Source organism: Camelina sativa, chromosome 9 (genome assembly GCF_030686135.1).
Source record: "Camelina sativa cultivar CO46 ecotype springtype chromosome 9, ASM3068613v1".
Lineage (NCBI taxonomy): Eukaryota > Viridiplantae > Streptophyta > Magnoliopsida > Brassicales > Brassicaceae > Camelina > Camelina sativa.
The window spans coordinates 11645896-11668161 of record NC_141888.1 but is presented as its reverse complement, the minus strand read 5'-3'; the positions used below and the strand labels follow the sequence as shown (position 1 = coordinate 11668161).

At 37.2% G+C, this 22266-nt stretch overlaps 2 protein-coding genes, 1 long non-coding RNA gene and 2 pseudogenes across 8 annotated transcripts; 4 read left to right on the top strand and 1 right to left on the bottom strand.

The window, feature by feature from the left end:
- Positions 1-815: 815 nt before the first annotated feature.
- LOC104710830 (pentatricopeptide repeat-containing protein At3g42630-like) lies at positions 816-3325 on the top strand. 5 transcript variants are annotated; one of them, XM_087467219.1, is made up of 4 exons: positions 816-973; positions 1064-2303; positions 2917-3002; positions 3248-3325. In XM_087467219.1, exons 1-2 carry the CDS (start codon positions 827-829, stop codon positions 2219-2221), a joined length of 1305 nt encoding a protein of 434 aa, XP_087323345.1. In that variant the 5' UTR covers positions 816-826; the 3' UTR covers positions 2222-2303; positions 2917-3002; positions 3248-3325. The 5 variants fall into 5 exon arrangements, with proteins under 5 accessions (XP_087323345.1, XP_087323347.1, XP_087323346.1 ...); XM_087467221.1 differs by having other exon boundaries at positions 816-978; positions 3277-3325; XM_087467223.1 differs by having other exon boundaries at positions 820-978.
- Positions 3044-7295, top strand: LOC104710831 (ATPase 8, plasma membrane-type). 2 transcript variants are annotated; one of them, XM_087467218.1, is made up of 12 exons: positions 3044-3335; positions 3453-3809; positions 3894-4208; positions 4388-4736; positions 4830-4952; positions 5052-5156; positions 5254-5563; positions 5659-6173; positions 6249-6422; positions 6508-6690; positions 6781-6950; positions 7042-7295. In XM_087467218.1, exons 3-12 carry the CDS (start codon positions 4189-4191, stop codon positions 7136-7138), a joined length of 2046 nt encoding a protein of 681 aa, XP_087323344.1. In that variant the 5' UTR covers positions 3044-3335; positions 3453-3809; positions 3894-4188; the 3' UTR covers positions 7139-7295. The 2 variants fall into 2 exon arrangements, with proteins under 2 accessions (XP_087323344.1, XP_087323343.1); XM_087467217.1 differs by having other exon boundaries at positions 3248-3335; positions 4290-4736.
- A 1062-nt stretch (positions 7296-8357) lies between these two features.
- On the top strand, positions 8358-11404 carry LOC104715179 (zinc finger BED domain-containing protein RICESLEEPER 2-like; annotated as a pseudogene).
- Positions 11405-15081: 3677 nt separating this feature from the next.
- LOC147938097 (secreted RxLR effector protein 161 pseudogene) lies at positions 15082-16851 on the top strand (annotated as a pseudogene).
- A 92-nt stretch (positions 16852-16943) lies between these two features.
- On the bottom strand, positions 16944-17748 carry LOC147938096 (uncharacterized). The gene is made up of 3 exons (XR_015565928.1): positions 17618-17748; positions 17443-17491; positions 16944-17258 (listed from the first exon to the last, which is right to left on the bottom strand). It is a non-coding gene; the product is annotated as an uncharacterized LOC147938096 (long non-coding RNA).
- Positions 17749-22266: the final 4518 nt, after the last annotated feature.

Genomic DNA, 22266 nt, shown 5'->3' with positions numbered 1-22266 from the left:
AATGATGATTTAAATAAATTTTAAATTTTAAAAATAGACTACATTATACAAACTAGAAAAATACACCAAAAAATAAACAAACAAAAGTGCAAAGGATAAAATGAGAACAATATAACTAGATAGAAAGAGGAAAAATACATAACCAAATAACAAACTACCAAAACAACCAAAATAAAAAAAACCTCATCTAACTTCCGCGCACGGATCAAATGCTAGTGTTAATATATATTATAAATGTACTTGTAAACCGGAAAGGTACATTTCAGATAATCTCAAAAGCCCAATAAAAATCTCAAAACAAACAAAGGTATTTTCTCAAGACCTGCAGCTTTTCTTCATCCATAGGCCCAATTAGCTTCTCAAGCCTAATTACAATAAAACCTCTATAAATTAATAAAGTCGGGATCATGAAATTTTATTAATTTATAGAGGTTTTAATTTATCAATAAATTAATAATTATTAAATTATAGAGAGACTTTCCTAATTTGGTAAAAAATATTAAAAATAAGATTTAATCTTTATAACTAATATTTTTATAAAATCAATTACAATAAAAATAACAATTATCATGTTTTGAAGATAGCACTCAAAGATTTTTATATAGTAAAAATATTATAAATAAACTTTAATAAAAATTAATATATAGATATATACATATATTTAGATAATTTTATATAATTATTAATTTATATTATTGATAGGACCATATATTTATAAAGGAGTTTCAAAAAAATATTATTTTATTATATTATCGAATAGTATCCAAAATTACACTAGTATTATAGAGATTATTAATTTACCGAGTATTAACTTATAGAGGTGTATATGTTTCATCGACTCGATTCCTCCGCACCGGTGATTGGGTCGCAATGCTTGCGACGGGGCTCACTCTATCTTATCCCCTCTCTTTCAAAACCCAAAATCTCAAGCTCTTATCTCTTTACACGGATTCGTCTCCTCAGTCAATCGCTCGTAAGGTGCTTGCTCCAATTTCTTATTTAAATTTGCATTGCTTCACTGTACATATCGTGATATATATTTTTTTTAATTGGGTATCTACAGTTGATTAAGGAATCGAAGTTATCAAGAGTTTTCAGTCGAAAGATACAAATCGTAGACTATGCTTCATTAGTTCAAATCTTAAGCCAGAGAAGATTGCCTGAAGTAGCTCATGAGATCTTTATCCAGACGAAATCAGATAACTTGTTGCCAAATTACAGAACCCTTTGTGCTCTAATGCTTTGTTTTGCCGAGAATGGGTTTGTTCTTGGAGCAAGTACGATTTGGGATGAGATGTTAAACAGCTCTTTCGAGCCTGATCTCTTTCTCATATCAAAGCTTATCTCTGCTTATGTGAAGGTTGGTTGTTTTGATGAAGTTGCCAAAATCATCAAGGATGTAGATGCAAGGTACTCTAAGCTGCTTCCGGTTGTGTATTCACTTGCTATATCCTGTTTCGGAGAGAATGGTCAGTTTCAACTGATGGAGGGAATTATAGAGGAATTGGATTCAAAGGGAATGCCGTTAGATTGTGCCACTGCTAGTGCGGTCGTCAGATACTATAGTTATTTCGGTACTTTAGATAAGATGGAGCAGGCTTATGGCCGGCTTAGGAAGTTTGGGATTGTGATGGAGGAAGAAGAGATGAGAGCTGTGTTGCTAGCATATTTAAAACAAAGGAAGTTTTATCGGCTCCGTGAGTTTTTGTCAGATGTTGGCCTCTGTAGAAGAAACCTGGGGAATCTGTTACGGAATTCTGTATTACTTTCATATGCAGCTGACTTTAAGATGAAAAGCTTGCAGAGAGAGTTTATTGGAATGCTTGATGCTGGTTTCACTCCTGACCTTACCACCTTTAACATTCGCGCCCTTGCCTTTTCTAGAATGGCTCTCTTCTGGGATCTACATCTCACTCTTGAACATATGAGACGTTTGAACATTGTTCCAGATCTTGTGACTCTCGGATGTGTGGTTGATGCATACATGGATAGGCGACTAGCAAGAAATTTGGAGTTTGTATACAACCGAATGAACTTGGACGATTCTCCTGCTGTCTTAACTGATCCCCTTGCATTTCAAGTACTGGGAAAAGGGGATTTCCATCTTAGCTCAGAAGCTGTTTTGGAGTTCAGTCCACGGAAAAACTGGACGTATAGAATGCTCATTGGAGTTTATCTCAAGAAAAAGTTGCGGAGAGATCAGATTTTCTGGAATTACTAGCTATGCCTGCCACCTCTTTTCTGCAGAGACTGTCATGCTTTGCTCCTTATCACAATCCTGATGGTTTGAAACATTGAGGCTTGTGAGTCTTCTTGCAACTAGATTTACATTTATATCCTATATGCCTGTATTTAGTGGTTTATGGTTAAATACATAGGTATATATTACAAAGTACAGGCGCATATGCACATATTTACATTATTGCATAATTTGCATTATACCAAGTATTTGGCTTCCCCTTTTTTTGTTTCTTCTTTGAATTGATGGATCATACCTACATTATATGTATTAATGGATTTCTATACTTTTTCTCTATTTCTTTTGGTAAATAAGATTTCATGTAAAAATAAGATATAATAATGTTACAAAAGCTTCAGGAAAGCAATCGATATCAATTATAGTTATATTGTTTTTATATAAAAGCTATTAAAAACAGTTTCGAGGACAACTATATTATTTTGGGTGGTGAATATGTTGATCATCTAGGACTACTAGATCACAATCCAAAGTATATCTATAGGCTGTTTACTACTTAAATTAACTTCAACTATTTTCTTTTACTTGGTATCGGAAGAGTTGTGGACCTTCGACATATTGACTCCTCGAAAGTAAATTTGGGCAATTTACGTTAAAATAGAAGCCTAAATTTATGATGGACTATTTTTAGAAAGCTTAACTGAAATGTACGAATATAGACAGAAAGAATGAAGCGAAAGATAAGGTGAGCCACTGAACCTGCTGAAAGAGAAGAAAAAGCTCCGAGAATAAAGATGGATCGCTGGTGAGGGTTTTAAATGTAACACAACAAGGGTTATTGTGAGTGTGTTCTTGTTTTGTATTTCTTTTTTTTCACTAGGTATCTTGTATAAGACGCTTCTTCTTCTCTCTCCCTCCCTCTTATGGTCTCCTCTTAAAAGTGTCTTGCATGACCTGTTAGGAGAGGGTATTAGAGCAAGGAGAGAAGGAAGAAGTTGATTCTTCCTTCGGATATATATAACTTCTTATATCCTTATTAATTATTTTTAGATCGACTTCGATCATATCTCTCTTTTAAGGAAGAAAAATGGCATCTGAGATCTCGTGGGACGAAATCAAGAAAGAAAATGTGGATCTTGTAAGAATATATATTTTACATATCTGTGTTTTTTTTTGGTATAAACCACAGTTTTGAACCAGCTAAATTGGTCTTGTGGAAATTCTAACATTAGAACTATTTTGGTGACAATTTTAGGAGCGGATCCCTGTTGAAGAAGTGTTTGAGCAACTAAAATGCTCAAAAGAAGGGTTGTCAAGCGATGAAGGAAAGAAGAGGCTTGAGATATTTGGGGCAAACAAGCTTGAAGAGAAATCAGAGAACAAGTTTTTGAAATTCTTGGGGTTCATGTGGAATCCTCTCTCATGGGTTATGGAGTCTGCTGCAATCATGGCCATTGTTTTAGCAAACGGAGGAGGAAAGCCACCGGATTGGCAAGATTTTATTGGTATTATGGTGTTGCTTATCATCAACTCCACCATCAGTTTCATCGAGGAAAATAATGCTGGCAATGCCGCTGCAGCTCTCATGGCAAATCTTGCGCCTAAGACTAAGGTATGCAAATTTTTAGCAATACATCTGGACATTCTCTTTTTTTTTTTTTTTTTTTTTTATCTAGTGTATGATGTTTGATTGTAGGTGTTGAGAGATGGAAAATGGGGGGAGCAAGAAGCTGCAATCTTGGTTCCGGGTGATCTGATAAGCATCAAATTGGGTGACATTGTTCCTGCTGATGCTCGTCTTCTCCAGGGAGATCCTCTCAAAATTGACCAATCGGCTCTTACCGGTGAATCCCTTCCAGTCACCAAACACCCTGGAGATGAAGTATTCTCAGGATCAACCTGCAAGCAAGGTGAGATTGAGGCTGTTGTGATTGCTACAGGTGTCCACACCTTCTTTGGCAAGGCTGCTCATCTTGTTGACAGCACCAACAATGTTGGCCATTTCCAAAAGGTACTTGAGACATGAACAACTTTTTTGGATACTGTAACAATTGGTCTTCTGTATAGGCTCTTACAGTTGGTTTTCGTTCAGGTATTGACTTCAATTGGTAACTTCTGTATATGCTCAATTGGATTGGGGATGTTGATTGAGATATTGATTATGTACCCTATCCAACACCGCACATACAGAGACGGCATTGATAATCTATTGGTACTTTTGATCGGAGGAATCCCGATTGCCATGCCAACAGTTTTGTCTGTAACAATGGCTATTGGGTCACATAGACTCTCTCAACAAGGTGCCATCACCAAGAGGATGACTGCAATTGAAGAAATGGCTGGAATGGATGTTCTCTGCAGTGATAAAACCGGAACTCTAACCCTTAACAAGCTCTCTGTCGACAAGTCCTTGATTGAAGTGTTCCCAACGAACATGGATACTGATTCAGTTGTATTGATGGCTGCAAGAGCCTCCAGGATTGAAAACCAAGATGCCATTGACGCTTCCATCGTCGGAATGTTGGGTGATCCGAAAGAGGTACATACTTTTTTTTTTTGTGAAATTTGGATTCATTTTTAAGTTAATTACTCTTTTATATATCCTTATTTTTTTTTTTGATGAAATAAATAGGCGAGAGCAGGAATCACAGAGGTGCATTTCTTGCCCTTTAACCCTGTAGATAAACGTACAGCCATCACATACATCGATGAAAGCGGAGACTGGCATCGGAGCAGCAAAGGAGCTCCTGAGCAGGTAATGAAACAATGATGCTTGATTTTTATCTTTAATGTAACTAAGTATATCTTTTATCTGATACCATTAGCTTGTTTCTGTAACATTATTTATTACTAGATCATTGAACTCTGCAATCTCCAAGGAGAGACTAAAAGAAAAGCACATGAAGTTATAGATGGTTTTGCTGAACGTGGGCTTCGTTCTCTTGGTGTTGCTCAACAGGTATATCATAGTTAGACTCATCACTTAATGGACAGAAACATCTTTGGTTCTATATATATAGAGTTGACGAATTTTTTTTTTTTTGATACAAATGCAGACTGTGCCTGAAAAGACTAAGGAAAGTGATGGTAGTCCTTGGGAATTCGTTGGTTTGTTGCCACTCTTTGACCCGCCAAGACATGACAGTGCGGAAACTATTAGACGAGCCCTTGAGCTTGGTGTTAATGTTAAGATGATTACTGGTGACCAACTTGCCATTGGTATTGAGACTGGCCGTAGGCTTGGCATGGGAACCAACATGTACCCTTCGACTTCACTCCTTGGCAATTCAAAGGATGAATCATTAGTTGGCATCCCTGTCGATGAGCTCATTGAGAAAGCTGATGGATTCGCTGGAGTTTTCCCTGGTAATATATTGAAATAGTCAATGTTATAACTAGTTGTTGACCAATAATAATATTATATATTCTTTAGTTACATTATTCTAATTTGGTTTACACAGAGCACAAGTATGAAATCGTAAAGAAGCTACAAGAGAGGAAGCACATTTGTGGGATGACTGGAGATGGTGTAAATGATGCTCCGGCTTTGAAGAAAGCGGATATCGGAATCGCAGTGGCAGATGCTACTGATGCGGCGAGAAGTGCCTCAGACATTGTTCTAACGGAACCAGGACTAAGCGTGATAGTGAGTGCCGTACTGACAAGTCGCGCTATCTTCCAGAGGATGAAGAACTACACAATCTACGCTGTTTCTATCACTATCCGTATTGTTTTGGGATTCATGCTTGTGGCTTTGATCTGGAGATTTGATTTTGCACCTTTCATGGTCTTGATTATCGCAATCCTAAATGATGGAACCATCATGACAATCTCTAAGGACAGGGTTAAGCCTTCCCCGGTGCCAGATTCTTGGAAGCTCAATGAGATTTTTGCCACTGGCGTTGTTCTAGGAACCTACATGGCTCTTACCACTGTGCTCTTTTTCTGGCTAGCTCATGATACTGACTTCTTTAGCGTAAGTAGTATTACAATATCACAATCAACAACATTATGTTATTATTAGACTTGTTTTTTTAATATTAAATTTCAGAGAACATTTGGGGTGAGGTCCATTCAAGGCAATGAGGAAGAGCTTATGGCAGCTTTATACCTTCAAGTGAGCATTATTAGTCAAGCACTTATCTTTGTCACCAGATCAAGGAGTTGGTCATTCGTTGAACGACCTGGGTTTTTGCTCATAATAGCCTTTATTATAGCACAATTGGTTAGTAGCTTTTCTTGGTTCCATATTGTTATCCATTTTAATCATTAGCGTCTGAGACATGTGTCGGCTTTATGCAACAAACAAGGTGGCTACATTGATCGCTGTGTACGCAAACTGGGGATTTGCAAGAATTATAGGTTGTGGGTGGGGATGGGCTGGAGTCATATGGGTATACAGTATCATTACTTACATTCCTCTTGACATCCTCAAGTTCATCATCCGTTACGCCCTCACTGGCAAGGCTTGGGATAACATGATCCAACAGAAAGTGAGCAAATCTCGAATTTTTTCTTTTTTCGGAAAATTTACCTCAAATGCATATTAGTTGTCAGCGTCATAGCTGTTTAATCTTTTGCAGACTGCTTTCACAACAAAGAAAGATTATGGAAAAGGAGAGAGGGAGGCTCAATGGGCACTAGCTCAACGTACACTCCATGGCCTACCACCCCCTGAAGCAATGTTCCATGACAAGAACCACGAGCTCTCTGAAATAGCAGAGCAGGCTAAGAGGCGTGCCGAAGTTGCTAGGTAATAAACTTAATTTATCATTGTTAAATTTCTTACAAAATATAATTGGACAGACCAACCAATCTAACAAGGTATCGTTTCTTGTTTGTAGGCTGAGAGAGCTTCACACTCTAAAGGGTCATGTTGAATCTGTAGTGAAGCTCAAGGGGCTTGACATTGATACCATTCAACAACACTACACTGTTTAATTATTTCTAAGATTACACCCTAATGAGTACCAAAATAAGCTATTTATTCTCCTTATATTGTTCTTAAACTTACATGTAACGAAAAGAGAGCAACAAAATGAGATATAACATATTTTTCCGTTGGATGAAATTTAATAATACCTAGTTACTTACAAAAGTTCTTTCTTTTCTTCCATTTCATCTTTTTTTTTTTGTCCAACTACAGTAAATAGATATCCGACCTTTTACCATTCGAGTATATGATATACTTTCAATAATCGACCTTCAATGTATATTAATCTGCAAAAACACTTAGAGGGGTATTCAATTTGATATTTTACAAGATTTTATGGAATTTTAATATTTTAGAATTTTTAAAAATTTAAGTGAATTTTTAGTAGTTTTTTCTAAGAAATATATATATATTTTTTCTCTCAAAAACCTAATCGCCGTCGCCAAGACCTAATTCTGAATATTACCGTTTACGTGGCCCGTCCTTCTGACGGTGGCCCCATGTATGTTTAGTCTTCAGCTTAGTTTTTTTTTTGACCCATTGAACTATGAAATAATCTAATTTATCCACAGATCTGGATTTCCTGATGGTCAACCCAAAATATTACTCTCTCTTGTCCCGGATTTACCCATTGTTGAAACTTCATGCTCATAACTTCGATTTACGTCGCTGTAAGCAAACCCTGCTATAACAGATAGAAACAATTTGAAAGCCAGACAGATACAAACAAACTGATTGGCGTTTTGTTGGTATGTTTCTGATTTTTTATAGGGTCTTTGAACTTACCAACAGTTTGAAAACAGCCTTCATACCAAGTATAACAATGATCCAAACTCTTTGGCTGTACTCAATGCTGCCACACATTTCAAATTGCATCAGGTAAGTATAAATGTACAAACCTCTGGAATATTGTTTTGTTTTTTTTCCCTGAGTCTTGATTGGCATGCTTTCGATCATCAACAGTGAGCTGCACACGTTTATTCAAAAGCCCGGAGGGTTCATGGTTTTAAGGACACAGTTTATTCAAGCTTAAGGTGAGACCGTTTTTTCCCAATGAAACACTTCTGATTAAATCTTCACCATCTTTTTTTTTTTGTTGCTTATTCCATCTGAGAAACAAAGGAGAAAATCAATGTCCATTTAATAGACACGAAGGCACATTGTTGAAGCTCCCACTATAATTATATTTGTAAACTTGTTATTAACGAGGGTTTATACTGTGGAAACATGGCTCCAAGGATTCAGAGACCGTGGGAGCAGAAGGGGCTGGAGCTAATCACTGATTTGGTATGTTGTTTTTTTAAACCATTGTCCAGCTTGTTTTAAGTTTTAAACCAAACCATGTGATGTGACACACCTAGAGGCTCTGAAAGATATGTATATTTTAAAAACATTCAGTAATTAGTACCAACTAGATATTAGAAGATTTAATCGTAAAAGCTATGGTATAAAAGCTGTAAACCCTAAATTGTTTATCATCATTCATTACTTTGCATTAAAAAAAAAAGACTGAAACAGGATAAACCTAATTCACCAAGTCACATACTCACAATCGAGTCCTCACAAGTCACGAGTTACGACTCCAATCCTCACAAAGGATTTAACTAATTGCGATGGTAAGTTGCTTATGTATTGTCAATAATTCTGTTTGGTACTTGTTATGTGTAGTCTGTAGAGTTTACATTAACATACTTTTAACATTAATCATTCGTTTTATTTTTTAAAGGATTCACATGATTATGGTGATCTGCCATCATCAATAGATTTAGAGTTTCAAAGAGTCATAGATGCTGAAAATGCTGCAAACGAACGTCGTATGTTTGAGAGAGCAGCACCAGAATCATCTAAATCTCATAAAAGAACAACAATTAATATTGATGATGATGATGTCAAAGAAGACAAAGGAAATAGAACATCAAGAGAACCGAAGAAGAGAAAGAATGGAGAACAGTCATCAAAATCTGGTAAAAGAGCTGCAATTGATATTGATGATGATGAAGATGAAGATGATGATGAGGATGTCGAAGGAGAGAAAGTAAAAGGAAAGAAAACATCAACATAACCGAAGAAGAAAAAGCAGTATGCAGATTGCTGGAAGAATTTTACATTGATTAAGAAGACTATTAATGGAAAACTTGAAGATAGAGCGCAACGCAATCACTGCAAGAGGGACTATGCATATGATTCACACAAGAACGGTACAAATTCTTACAACCGTCATATGAAAGCATGTAAGGTTCTGCTTAGTAATGCTGATATTAGTAAGGTGATGCTCAACTCTGAGGCAAGATTACAAGCTAGGAAGATTGATCATATGATTTTTCATGAAATGGTAGCTAAGTGTATCATTCAGCATGATCTCCCATTTGCCTATGTTGAATATGAGAGAGTTAGATCAGTTTGGAAGTATTTGAACGCATATGTAAAGTTTATTAGCTGGAACACAGCTGAAGCAGACGTTTACAAGTTATATGAGAATGAGATAGAGAATTTGAAGAGAGAATTAGCTCACCTTCCAGGGAGGATTAGCTTCACTTCTGATTTGTGGACTGCAATCACTCATGAGGGCTACATGTGTCTAACAACACATTATGTTGACAGGAACTGGAAATTAAACAGCAAGATTATTGTGTTCTATGCTTTTCCGCCTCCACATTCAGGTATGCACATAGGAATGGAGATTCTAGAGAAATGGAAGGATTGGGGAATTGAGAAAAAGTGTTTTCCATCACGTTAGACAATGCTACTAACAATGACACAACACAAGAGATTCTGAAATCTCAGCTTATGTTGAGGAATGATTTGTTGTGTGGAGGAGACATTTTCATGTGCGATGCGCAGCACATATTCTCGACATCATTGTTCAGATTGGCCTGAAGGATATAGATGATACATTAGAAAAGATCAGAGAGAGTATCAAATATGTTCAAGCTTATGGAAAATGTGAGATATTGTTTGCAAAATGTGTTGAAGTTGTTGGTCTACAGTTGAAAGCGTGGTTGATTATGGATATGAGAACTAGATGGAACTCAACATACAAGATGCTTGATAGGACTCTCAAGTATCGAGCTGCCTTTGGTAATCTCAAAGTCATTGATGGGAGAAACTACAAGTTTCACCCTACATAAGCTGAATGGCACCGTTTGAAGCAGATTTGCGAGTTTTTGGAGCCTTTTGATGAAATCACTAATCTGATCTCAGTTTCATCATATCCAACTTCAAACTTATATTTCATGCAAATTTGGAAGATCAACAATTGGTTAATATCGAATTCACAGAATCAAGATGAAGTCATCAGAAGTATGATTGTCCCAATGAGAGAAAGGTTTGATAAGTATTGGGAAGAGGTTAGTGATGTCTTTGCAATGACTACAATGTTTGATCCAAGGTTGAAGCTAACACAGGTAAATTATTGTTTTGAAAAGAACGAAAAGGGTTCTGCTCAGATAAAGATTAAACATTTGTGGTAAGCTTACTACTCTTTTTGAATCTTATGAGAATAAGTCCATTTTCACATCATCTTCTACAAAGACACGTGAAACTAATCAGAAAACTGATGAGAATGAAGGAAAAAAATGGAGTTTTGGCAACTATGATGTAAGTTCTCAGTCTCTAATGCTATTGGTTTTTAAGTTTTGTTTTGAGAAAAGTGTATAGATGTCTAGCCTTTTTTCTGGTTTAGTTACAGTTTCTTTTTGTTTTATACATTTGCAGATTTTTATGAAATGTTTTGGGTCTTGTTTTATACATTTGCAGGATTTTATAAACTTCCGCAAACAAACTGTTGTTACTAGTGGAAAGTCTTCTTTGGAAATGTATCTAGATGATCCACCGATAGACATGACTCAGTATGAGAGTTTGGATATTTTAAATATTGGAAAGATAACTCTCAACAGTATGGAGAACTGGCGTCAATGGCTTGCGACCTCCCTAGCATACCAATCAAAACAGTAGCATCTGAATCTTCTTTTAGTATTGGAACTCGAGTTTTGAACAAGTATAGAAGCCGCCTTCTCCCAAAAAATATTCAAGCACTAATATGTTGCCGCAATTGGTTAAAAGGGTTTGAAGCATATGAAAATGGTAAGCAAACAATTTTCACATTTTGGTATTGATTGTGTAACTTTTAAGTGACATATATTTACCTTGACCTTCTTATTACTTTGCCATATGTATAGGAGGATGAAGAATTTGATGGAGATGAGACACTACCTTCTTTCCAATCAATTGTTGAGATGAAGCTTGATTTGGTTGAAGAGACATCTTTACCTTGAGACTTCTGTTTTTAGCTTTCCATTTCAGTTTAATACTTTGGTTTAATGTTTCAGTTTAAGTACCTCAACTAATGCTTCAGTTTAGTACTTCTTTGATTTAAATTTCAGGTTAAACATCTTTGCTCTTCTGTTTTATCTGCTATAGTTGTTCTTTGCTCACTTCTTTGTTCGTCAATAAATTTCAAGATAGCAATGATCAAGATTGGAGAAGAATCAAGTTCTTGTCTGTATGTTCTGGAAGGCACACATAGTATCGTGCTCTTGTTTAACCACACCTTTTACATTTAGTATCTATATTATTATCATCTTCACTACCACTTTGCCGATAACGGTTACTGATGACGTTATTCTTAACCTCCTCAACTTCTTCTTCAATATCACTCTCATCTTCATTTCCGCTTCCACCCTATGAACATAACAAGAAATCATGAAGAAAAAAATCAAATCCATACCAAGATCAGAACGAGTCATCATCGACTGTCAACGAAACAGAACAAGACAACGCCCGCGGGCATGCCTGTTAGTCCGCAAGCGGATCAGAAGAAAAACAAGACCTCGCAGTCAGTCCATGCGGTCGCGGGCATGCCCATTTCACATCCTACACACAGAACTTCCCCAACCCTTTTTGGTAATCTTCTCCAAAACATTTCTACCCCACCCACAGCTCTATCTCGCACCATCTCTATTAGACAAAAAGCAAATCCACCCATTTCTACAATTTGAAAGAGTGATTATATCAAATATCTAATTAACTTTAAAAAAACGTACTAAAATGCAAACAAGCCTGTTGGATATGACTTGAATTGGATTGGGCCCATGAATTTAGGCCCAAATCAGATTAGGGTTAACTAGGGTTTTATGTTCCTATATATACTCTTGTTAACCTAGCCTCCATGTATTCTGAAATCTCTGTACTTTCTCCAGAAATAAAATCTGTCTCTTTGCCCGTGGATGTAGCCAACAGAAAGTGTTGGTGAACCACGTTAAATCTGTGTCTTGTCCTTTATGTTTTCTGTTATCTCTCTCACATCCGTTATAACAAACTGGTATCAGAGCACAAGGTTTTTTTTTCGTTCTGTATTTTTCGTGCGAATTTCGGGCAGTTTCAGATCCGTGCAAATTTGGTGCAGTTTCAGATTCGTGCAAAATTCGTCTTAGGGCACAAAGGTTATTTTTCTGCGTTCGTGCGATTTTCGGGCTGAATCAGTTTTGTTTGTTTTTCGGCTGAAACCGATTCGTACAGATTTCGGGCAGAATTAACTTTGTGTAGATCAGTGCAGAAGTAGGTTTGTGCAGGTCCGTGCAAGATCAGTGCAGAAGAAGATTCGTGCAGAAGTAAGTTCTGGGAAATTTCCGCAATTATAATCTGGTGAGGAGATGTCTGTGAATAAAGACAAGAATTCTGGGAGAAACTATTTCAGTTTCAGGTCCAAGATAGGACATCTATTTCAGTGGAAGTTTTGCTCTATGGGTGATTTGGTCTGGTGGGTCATCAAAGTTTTGATAGACACATCCATATTGAGCATTTGGTCCGTGTTGAACAGTTGGTCCTTGTTGGACATCTGGTCCGTGGTAGGCATCTGGTTGAGTAAGTATCAAGCGGTTGATACAGTTATAGAGAATCAAACCTCTAAGTTTTTAGCTAGTGGCAGTATAGGACTTGGGAAGAGAAAGAAGAACAGAAGGTGTAATCTGTTTTCAAAGGACCCTAAGTTAGATGATTTCTGTAAGTACTACACGGAGAAAGAGCACAGGAAGTCAGATTGTCATAGGAATAAACAATCTGATTTTGTAGCTGTAACATAAGATGACACCGAGTCCGAACAAAACTTTGCTCTAGTTGCTGATGGAAGCACCCATCACTCTGATGTGTGGGTTCTAGATACTAGAGCATGCTATCATATGTGTCCAAGGAGAGAATGGTTCTCAACATATACTCAAGTAGAAAATGGCCGCATCAAGATGGCCAACAGTTCTACAAATCAGCTTGTTGGGATTGGTTCGATCAAGATCAGGGCACATGATGGTAGATTCTGCACATTGAACGATGTCAGACATGTTCCATCAAGGGAGGAGAATTTGATATCTCTGAGTTTGCTTAATAACAAGGGTTTCAAGTATTCTGGTGGGAACGGAGGTCTGAGAGTCTGTCAGAGTTCTGATGTGATTCTGAAGGGTGTCTTACGTGGTATTTTGTATATCTTACAAGGATCCACAGTTGCAGGTTCAACAAATGTTGCATCTCCAGAGATTCATAAGGAGGATATGACTAAGCTATGGCAAATGAGGTTTGGTCATATGGGTGAAAGGAGAACGCAAATTCTGTCAGAGGAAGATCTTCTATGTGGTCAGAAGATCAAGAGGCTGCGGACGGACAATGGTCAGGAGTTTTGTTCATCAGAGTTCAATCAGTTGTGTAAGGATCAGGGGGTTGCCCAGCATCACACAGTCAGGAGCGCACTACTGCAGAAGGGTGTAGTTGAACAGATGAATCAGACACTGTTAGAGAGAGCGGGGTGTATGCTCTCTACTGGTAGCTTTGGTAAAAGGGTGGAGCTGAAAGGTGATTTACAGCAACACGAATAGAGCAAATAGCTACAAACAGATGTTGATACAACAGAACCAATCCAATCAGGTAATACACCATCTGAGAGTAAACGTTACAATATTGCTTTACACCAAATAAGAAGAACAGGAGTTGGATACACACAGAGTTTTGGTTTTAAGGATATTGTAAGCGTCAAGCTTCTGAAGGGGCGTCAGGCTCTTAATGAAGCATCAAGCTTCTGAAGAGGTAGCAAGCCCCTGGTGGGGCAGACGGTCTCTGATGAGACGACAGCGGAAGCTAATGAGCAGTCTCCTAGGGTGGAGTTCAGCTACACTGTGATAGTTAGAGCATTTTACTTCTGGCTAAAAATCAAGTGTAAGATATCACAAGATCAGAGAGTTATCAGTTTCTGGTGTGTTTTTACTACAGAAGGTGCACACGTCTGAGAATGCAGTTGATATGGTGACAAAAGGTTCCTCCCTAAAGTCAACAAGGAGTTGAAATTGAAGTCAATGAGATTTTGTCGTCAAGGTGGAGTATGTTCGTCTTCTGTGACTTAAAATCTCTGAAGACCTCTAGAATGTGTAAAGACCGACTCAAGGCAATTTAGGCTCATGGTGGAGTAGTTGGCCTACGTAAGGCATTTTTGGGTTTCTTCTGAAGAAGCATCTGGCCTATGTAAGGCATTTTGGATTCTGAAGAAGTATTTTACTCCAGCGAGGAATTCTAGCTTCTAGTGGAACATCTGGCTCGTTCTGAGCATCTGGCTCTGCCTCGTTTTGAGCATCTGGCTCTGGCTCGTTCTGAGCATCTGGCTCTGGCTCGTTTTGAGCATCTGGCTCTGGCTTGTTCTGAGCATCTGACTCTGGCTCGTTCTGAGCATCTGGCTCTGGCTCGTTTTTGAGCATCTAGCTCTGGCTCATTTTTGAGCATCTGGCTCTGGCTCGTTCTGAGCATCTGGCTCTGGCTCGTTTTGAGCATCTGGCTCTGGCTCGTTTTAATCATCTGACTCGTTTTGAGCATCTGGCTCTGACTCGTTTTGAGTATCTGACTCGTTTTGAGCATCTGGCTCGTTGGAGCCTCTGGCTCGTTGGAGCTTCTAGCTTGTTTAAGCTTCTGACTCGTTTGAGTGTTTTGCTCGTTTGAGCATTTGGCTTCTGAAACAACAATACCTTCTTTGTTGAAGGAATATTTGGCTCTAGTAGGAGCATCTGGTATATGACTGTTGTGTCGACATCAACAAGGTGGGAGAAGATTCTTATATTTATCTGGTGTTGTATGTAGACGACATGCAGATAGCTGCCGAACAGATGAGTGATATATAGAAGTTGAAAGATCTGCTAAGTGCTGAGTTTGAGATGAAGGATCTAGGCGCAGCAAAGAAGATTCTAGGAATGGAAATCCTTAGAGACAGAAATCAAAAGAAGTTTTTTTTTGTCATAGAAAGGCTACATTCAGAAAGTGTTGAATAGGTTTGGTATGTCATCATCAAAGCCTGTTGACACTCCGAGTGCTGTTAATCTTCATTTTACCATGTTTGCTCATCAGTCTGAAGAGGAAAAGGAGTATATGTCTCGGGTTCCTTATGCTAGTGTTGTGGGAAGTTTGATGTATGCAATGGTCTGTACAAGGCCAGATCTTGCACATGCAGTTAATGTTGTGAGCAGGTTCATGGGACAACCAGGAAAAGAGCATTGGCTGGCTGTGAAGAGAATTTTCAGGTATTTGAAGGGTACATCTGATGTTGGCCTCATATATGGAGGTGAGGCTCCGAGCCTGGTTGCAGGCTATTCTGATTCTGATTATGCAGGAGATGTAGATAGCAGAAGATCGATGACTGGTTATGTGTTTACCTTGGGTAATTCTATGATCAGCTAGAAAGCAACTCTGCAGCCAACTATGACGTTATCAACTACTGAGGTAGAGTACATGGCCTTGACAGAAGCTGCTAAGGAAGGTATATGGCTAAAAGGATTGATCAGCGATCTGGGTTTGCATCATGATCAGGCTACAGTGTACTCTGACAGTTTGAGTGCGATCTGTTTAGCCAAGGATCAGGTCCATCATGAAAGGACCAAGCATATTGATGTGAGATATCATTTCCTGAGAAATCAAAAGCGAATTTAAGTGAAGAAAATAGGGACATCTGACAACCCTGCTGATATGTTCACTAAACCGGTTCCTCAGAGCAAGTTTAAACATTGTTTAGACTTGTTGAATATCTCAAGCTGTTAATCGCCCATGTGGGCGATCAGGCCCCCTGATGGGGCATCAGGTCTCTGAAGGGATAATAGACCTCTGATAAGGCATCAGGTCCCTGAAGGGACATCAGACCTCTGATAAGGCATCAGGTCCCTGGAGGGACATCAGGCCTCTGAACATGCATCAGGCTCCTGATGGAGCATCTGTTCCCAGTGGGACAATCTGACTCGGCGAAGTATCTGACATCTGATATAGCATTCTGGAAGCATCGGACATCTGACACAGCATTCTGGTTTGATGAAGTATCTGACATCTGATACAGCATTCTGGCTTGATGAAGCATCATACATCTGATGAAGCAAAGGAGAACTCTGATATGTTTGTCTGTTACATTTGTCTGGTGGAGAAGTCTGGTACATCTGGCACTGTGATCAGTGCATCCGGTACATCTGTCTGTTTTGGAGGATTCAAGTCAAGGTGGAGATTTGTTGGATATGACTTGAATTGGATTGGGCCTAAGGGCCCATGAATTTAGGCCCAAATAAGATTAGGGTTAACTAGGGTTTTATGTTCCTATATATACTCTTGTTAACCTAGCCTCCATGTATTCTGAAATCTCTGTACTTTCTCCAGAAATAAAATCTGTCTCTTTGCCCGTGGATGTAGCCAACAAAAAATGTTGGTGAACCACGTTAAATCTGTGTCTTGTCCTTTATGTTTTCTGTTATCTCTCTCACATCCGTTATAACAAAACCCATAACAATTTGCATAAAAGGAATTGATGTTACATTTAAATTTTTTCTTTGTTGCTTTTTTAATCGATGTCAAAATTAATATTCAAATAAATCTATAAAACTCAGTAAATAATGATTTGGAAAAGAAAAAAAGAAAAAAAAATACTAAGGATTAATGAAGAAGAATAGCTAATGCCTAATGGTGGCGAGGCCGGTGACCCCTTGGTCCATAGTAATCTTCATGGATGTTAGGCAACGAATGATGCGATTTCTTAGAACCTTGATGATGAACTCTCTGCTTCACTTTGTTTACAGCTACTAGTTGTTCATCATGTCCAGTAATACTCGTTGCATAAAAACTTTGAACCACCTATATGTATTTGCAATATAAACGAACCATTGAGAGTCCAATCGAGATAAATCATAAGGGATAAATAAAAACAGATAAAATTATTATAAAATAAATTTAGGAAAAGAAAAAGAAAAATCTTAGGTGGACAAATATTTTTTAATATCATTTGTTGAATCTGCTACGTATTTAGTAGATAGCTCACCTTAATTTTATGACTGATGAGTTCTCTCACAGTTTTTACAATCGAGAACCTGCAAAATATGACCCTACCTTATTTGTATCTCCACTACCACGCAAATCTTAATAATGTTTAAACTAGAAAACTCCAAATATGTAAAAAAGACATAAGTAAAACCAAATATATTGTACTTTATTACCTTCAACCGGCGTTAATAGAAAAAAGATGAGCAATACAGAAATGAACAAAGATGATCTCATTTCAGAGACGTATTTTATAGGTAGAGAACGAAGATGTAGAATCGTTGTATTGTTCTATCTTTTATTGTGAAGAAACCAGGTACATAGAGAATAAATTAAGATGTATTTATAGTTCTTCTCAAGTGTTTGTATTGTTTTTTCTATTATATTTTAAGTATGCTGTGCATATAAAACTCTTTAAACAGGATCACACACTTTTCCATAGTTTTTGTAAATGTTGCAAAAAGGGCAATCATTTTTCGACATTGACATTGGTTAATTGGAATGAAGTGATTATTAAATATTTTCCTTAAGAGTACTCATGTAAATAAAAATTAAAAATCATAGAATCAATGCTTCTCTATCTGTCTCTCTTAAATTTTAAATTTAATTCGAAAATTATAAACTTGTAACTAAAAGATAATTTATTATAATAGAAAAATAAACTTAGTCTGGCAAGCATTAGTTAGCTTTTACTAAATTTAAAAGTTTCATAAATTTAATTAATTGTGTCTATTTTGTTCTAGCTAGATGATGAATGCTTAAGCAATTTTGTGGAAGTGTTTTTAGAAAATCATTTAGAAAACAGATATAAGTTAGAAGCAATATATATTTACACATATATGTTATGAACCACAATAATTTAATACATATTTTTAATATTTCAACTAAAAATAAAAATTGTATAGGTCGAAAGTAAACAGCATATATCACTATTTCTATTTTCCTTTTTTTTAAAACAATTTCAATGGAACAAAATAGTTTCTAATTTTGTGTTGTCAAAAAAAATCATAAATATATGTCTTTCAAAATTAAATTAATCACTTTCAACATCTCACATATATAATCTCACATCGCTTCTAATATTTCTCATATATACATATATGTATATATAATGATTCCATTTTTATAAGCAGGACTTTAAAAAATAAAATACAAAAATTAGTATACAACAAAAATATTCTGAATCACATAATTGGTTTGTGAGGTTAGTCGTATACAAAAATGATCAAAAATAATTTAACTGTTCTTAGTTCATTTAGACATAAACTTTAAAATAAAAATGCAAACTTGTAAATCAGAATCGTAAGTTTCCAGTGAATTTTTAAAGAAAAAATTTAAAAAACGTTAACCAAGTGGGATTCCAATTTTTTTTTTTTTTTTTTTTTTTTTTTAATTTTACTCTTATTCCTTAAGTAAACTAAATAAAACAGGCCGTCGTAATTCTTTCAACTGGTTATGATACAACATACAACACAAGTACAAGAACAGTTCATTTTTCTTTTCCTAAATCAAAAGATTTTTAATCTGACACATTTTAGCAGTTACAGTTTCTAACAATTTTAAATTGCCCACCTGCTGTTTTAAAAGGAAATAATAATAATTTTAAAATAGTAATAGAAATATAGATTTTTGCGTTTGGTGAAATGAAACCCGAGAAAAAAAGACAAATAACCTTTTATTTAGACCAAATAAAGAAAGGAGAGGGACAAAATCGCACATAATGCTCTCTTTGCTAATTTAGTGGCATGCGTTTTTCTGGTCTAATTTATTTTAATTTTATTTGCTTCTCCCACTTTGACTTGTTTTTTTCGGTTCTATGATCTATCTTGTATTTCCTCCGTTTCACTTTAAGTTAAATTTTATCAAAATAATTTTGTTTCATTTAAGTAATGTTTTCAATCTTGTATGCAAAATTTTGACTAATCATATTTTATATTGTATTTTTCTATTGGTTGAAATTATTTTATTTATTGATGCTTTTTATGGAATAAGAGGTAACTTATATATATATATATAATTTATGTGTAAAAAATTTAAATATATAACATCCACGAACACAAAAAGTGTGTTTTGGGGATAGGTGTCAATCAACACCAGGGAAGTGTCAATCGACACCAGCAAATTTCAGTTCGATCGGATTAGTTTGATTCGACAATTTGATTCAGTTTGCTTCAAGTGGAAACCTTAACCAACATATTTAAGCTGGCGGTCGACGTCTTGGGTGAGAAAAATCTATTTTTGTCGCCTCCTTAGTTTTTGTTGTTTCAGAGAGTGAGAAGGAGGAAAAGAGAGTGTTCTTGAGAGTTTCGGGTTTTCTTGGCTGTGTTGGTGAGATCTGTTGCTGTGTGTAACATCCGTGTTCCGGGAATAAAGTTTGGGATATGTTGAGTAAACCAAAGGAGTGGATTTTAATTGATTTTGGTTTAATTAAATCCTGTTTTAATCTAATTAAACCAAAACCCCTAATCTCCCTCATAAAGTCACGCCTATTCTCTATGTTTTTGCTATTGTCGACATTGTTATGAGAGAAAGGGAGAGAAAGGGAGAGAACTCTTGGTTATTTGGTGTAAAGGAGGAAGAGAAGGAGATCAAGCTTTTTCTTTAGAGTAATAAGAGAAACAGAACTGTCAGGGTTTGGGAGAAGGAGGATCCGATTACTCAAATGTTTGAAAGGTATTGATTTTTGGTAGGGTTGTAGCTAAGCGATTTTCATACACTCTCCTTTTACAGAATTGAATTTTAGTTAATATTCTAGAAGATATCGGCAGTTTCATGGGGCATTTCTTCTCAGTCGTGGATTGAGACGAGCGGGTGTTTCGGGATCGATTGCGGTTTCATCTGAGATCTGATCATGCTGAAATTTTGTTGGAAGCTTCTGGATGTCTAGACCTTGATTTTAACCGAAGGGATTGGAAGGTTGACGGTTTGTTTTGATTTCGTGGTTTCACTTGTGAGGTTGTTCTTTTCTGTTTTTTCTGCTAGTTTGTTTTCAATGTTTGTTTGTTGTTATGATTGGTTGTAGGATCGAGTTTGGTTGTTCTTGGATATTGGAGGGCTTCTCTTTTGGTTGTAGTTATTTTTCGTGAATCAATTGGTAAGGTAAGTGCGTGACCATTAGCTTATCTAAGCGATCGAGTTATATGACTTGTTTTGTGTGATGATGTGTAGGTGTGGTGAAAGTGTTATTGGTTGTTCAGTTTAATGGTTGGTTTGTTATATTTTATTTGTAGTTGTACTCTTGATTTGCTTGTGTGTATAGCTCGTAGATGGGAGGATCGCCTCACTGGGTATTTCTGGTAATACTCACGCATCTCATTGTGTTTGTGGTGCAGGTAGAGGCAAAGTGATGCGACCTGGCCAACCGGACCGGACGCATACACAGACAAGGACACAGACACAGATGCGCATGCGGACACGTTCGAGGCCAGTTCGGGACAAGGGACCAGGAAAGCAGCCCAAGTACCACAGATCGTTCTTGGAGCCACTACAAGGAGCAAGAGTGCTAAGAGGAACCTCCGGATCAAGTGCAACCTGTTCGCCGAATGGTTCCTCCAAGATCATGATCCCGCCGGTCAAGGAACACGACCGAACAACTCGTCTCAACACTCCGAGGTTGTTCGGACGGTCTTCACCATTACCCAAGGGTGAAGACATTAAGACGTTACGAGGCATGGTACTCTTTTTCCTTACTCGGGTTTGTCCCACAAGGTTTACCGAGAAGGTTTTAATGAGGCCGTGAACTCTATCGCATTGCCCGTCCGAGTGACGTGGCAATCCTATCCTCTTTCTTTACTTTGTTTGAATATCTTTCGGACCGTTAAATTTTGCTTATCTTTGTCTTTTCTTTAGGGCCATGTGTAAGGTTGGCGTTTGGCCACGTTTGATTTAGGGTTAAGAGTTCCCTTGCTTAGCTTGGCTATTTAAGGGCTGTGAACCTCTTTGTAAAAGTTAGCCTAATTTGAATAAAATTATAAAAGTTGTTCTTTCTCTCTTTGTTCTCTCATGGAAACGAAAACCCTTAATACGCTTTGAACCGGGTTCAAATTTTTAAGTCTAGCCGTATCACGAGTCCTTACATAGCTCGTGTGTCACTACATCAATCCACTCTCCATCCCTTGAGATCAGCTCGGGTCGAGTTACTTACCGAGTCGATCTCCTGCTCCATCGCTCCCGGAACCGCCGAGTCGAGTTACTTATAGGATAGGTTCCTCCGTTCTACTATTCGTTCGACGTCCGTTCACCGTTCCGCGTCCACAACCTCACATTCGACCGTTGTTCATCTCGCTAGGTCGCCGTCCGTCCGTTGTTCAAACCGTCCGTCCGTTCGTTGACTGAGCCGTCCCTCCGTCTGTGGAAATATCCGTCCATCCGTACGAACGCTACCCAGGGTCGCATAACAAAGTGTGACCATGGGATCATGACAATGAAGAGGAGGATGTTCTAGGGACTTAGTTGTTATGCTTTGGTTTCTGCTAGGTTGTTAGAATTGGAATCTTGATGTTAAAACCATGGTTTAAGTTGCTAGCATTTTGGTCTATGATTCTGGTAATTGTTGGTTTATTATTATTGGTATTTTCAGCTGCTTATTTTGTGTTTTGGGTTTCTAGATATATAAATAAATATTTTGGGTTATTTATTTATTATTTATTATTTATTATTTTAAAAAACGGGTCGGGTCGTTTCACTGTGCTGTTGCTAGGAATGAAGGATAAGCTTTCTAAAGAGTTGGATTCGTCGTTTTTGGGTCAGATCTTCCTGCAAAAGAGGTGAGTGCATGACCAAAGCTGATCTAAGCCTGAGATCTCCTTAGTTTTGCTTGTTCTAT

Bases quoted from the DNA above. Each gene is read 5' to 3' on its own strand.
- LOC104710830 (XM_087467219.1), top strand. From the start codon at position 827: ATGTTTCATCGACTCGATTCCTCCGCACCGGTGATTGGGTCGCAATGC. The intron at 974-1,063 runs GTAAGGTGCTTG...GGGTATCTACAG, and splicing joins GTCTCCTCAGTCAATCGCTC to TTGATTAAGGAATCGAAGTT.
- LOC104710831 (XM_087467217.1), top strand. From the start codon at position 3,285: ATGGCATCTGAGATCTCGTGGGACGAAATCAAGAAAGAAAATGTGGAT. The intron at 3,336-3,452 runs GTAAGAATATAT...TGACAATTTTAG, and splicing joins AGAAAGAAAATGTGGATCTT to GAGCGGATCCCTGTTGAAGA. The intron at 4,737-4,829 runs GTACATACTTTT...TGAAATAAATAG, and splicing joins TGTTGGGTGATCCGAAAGAG to GCGAGAGCAGGAATCACAGA.